General features: G+C 44.5%; 1 protein-coding gene across 1 annotated transcript; it reads left to right on the forward strand.

The window, feature by feature from the left end:
• Window positions 1-27: 27 nt before the first annotated feature.
• On the forward strand, window positions 28-1,072 carry LOC111670868 (phospholipid-transporting ATPase ID-like; the record flags this gene model as incomplete). The annotated part of the gene is made up of 3 exons (XM_023427800.2): window positions 28-329; window positions 432-640; window positions 1,029-1,072. Coding segments are annotated over exons 1-3 (426 nt in total), but the record flags the coding sequence as incomplete, so codon positions are not given.
• Window positions 1,073-1,236: the final 164 nt, after the last annotated feature.

Below are 1,236 nucleotides of genomic sequence, written 5' to 3' on the forward strand. Positions count from 1 at the left end.
AAAAAAAGCTTTAAAATGTTCTCCTTGATTGGAGTGTAGGTATCTATCCTCTATCCTCACAGATGAGTGGATTTGTACATTAACTCCAGGCTCTACTTTGATATCCATCTCTGGCTCTTCGTCCTCTCCCTGCAGATTTTTGGTTTCCTGGCCTTCATGTGCACCATCCTGGCGATAGGAAACTGGATCTGGGAGATGAACGAGGGCTCACAGTTCATGGTCTTCCTGCCGAGGCAAGACGGCAACGATGCTGCTTTCTCCGCCTTCCTCACATTTTGGTCCTACGTCATCATCCTCAACACCGTGGTGCCCATCTCTCTCTATGTTAGGTAACAACATGAGTGAAGATGCTATTTAGAAACATAACTTGGGTGTTACGCTTTAAAGGAACTTAAATGATCTCCAACTCCTGTATCCACATGTTTTGTCAGTGTGGAGTTCATCCGGCTGGGGAACAGCTTCTACATCGACTGGGACAGGAAGATGTACTACGCTCGCAGTGACACCCCCGCTGAGGCTCGGACCACCACCTTGAACGAGGAGCTGGGCCAAATCAAGTATGTCTTCAGCGACAAAACGGGGACGCTTACTCAGAATATCATGACATTCAACAAGTGCTCCATCAACGGCAAATCCTACGGTAAGAAAAACATTGCCCTGTGATTTTTAAACCGACTGTGTCTATAAAGTGTCTGTAATCACACTGGACAGTGGCTTCCAGTTCAGTCAAGCGCAGTGCATCTGAATTCATCAGAAAAGTGGAGAACTAAAATACAAAAAGATAAAATAAGGTTCTTTGAGTTCCTCACCAAAACAAATAACAAGTGAAATCTTCAGGGCGGTTACGAACACATTATCTGGGCTCATTCACTCTTTATCAGGAGCTCCTCAGGGAATATTGTTGGGTCCTCAAAGGTTATGGTCTGACAGATTGATAAAGTGTGATTCTACAGTAAATGCTCCTTTTGTGTTTTATATTTTTAACCTTTTGGAATGAGGTTGATTCATCACTGTCTTCGTCTTTGCAGGAGATGTGTATGATTGCACCGGCCAAAGGCTAGAAATCACTGAGGTGAGTTGGACTGCGATGATGCAAATTCAAGTCCTCATACCAAAACAGCAAATTAGGTTTGTTGTAGGTTGTTTGTACTGCCGCCCATGTGAGTGACTCGCTGACTTGATGCCCCCATCAGGAGAACATATAGCTCTTTTCCGCTGTATGGTACCAGCTCAACT

This window comes from Seriola lalandi, unplaced genomic scaffold, assembly GCF_002814215.2.
Source record: "Seriola lalandi dorsalis isolate HSWRI2012SDOR001 ecotype SW California unplaced genomic scaffold, Sedor1 jcf7180002006254, whole genome shotgun sequence".
Lineage (NCBI taxonomy): Eukaryota > Metazoa > Chordata > Actinopteri > Carangiformes > Carangidae > Seriola > Seriola lalandi.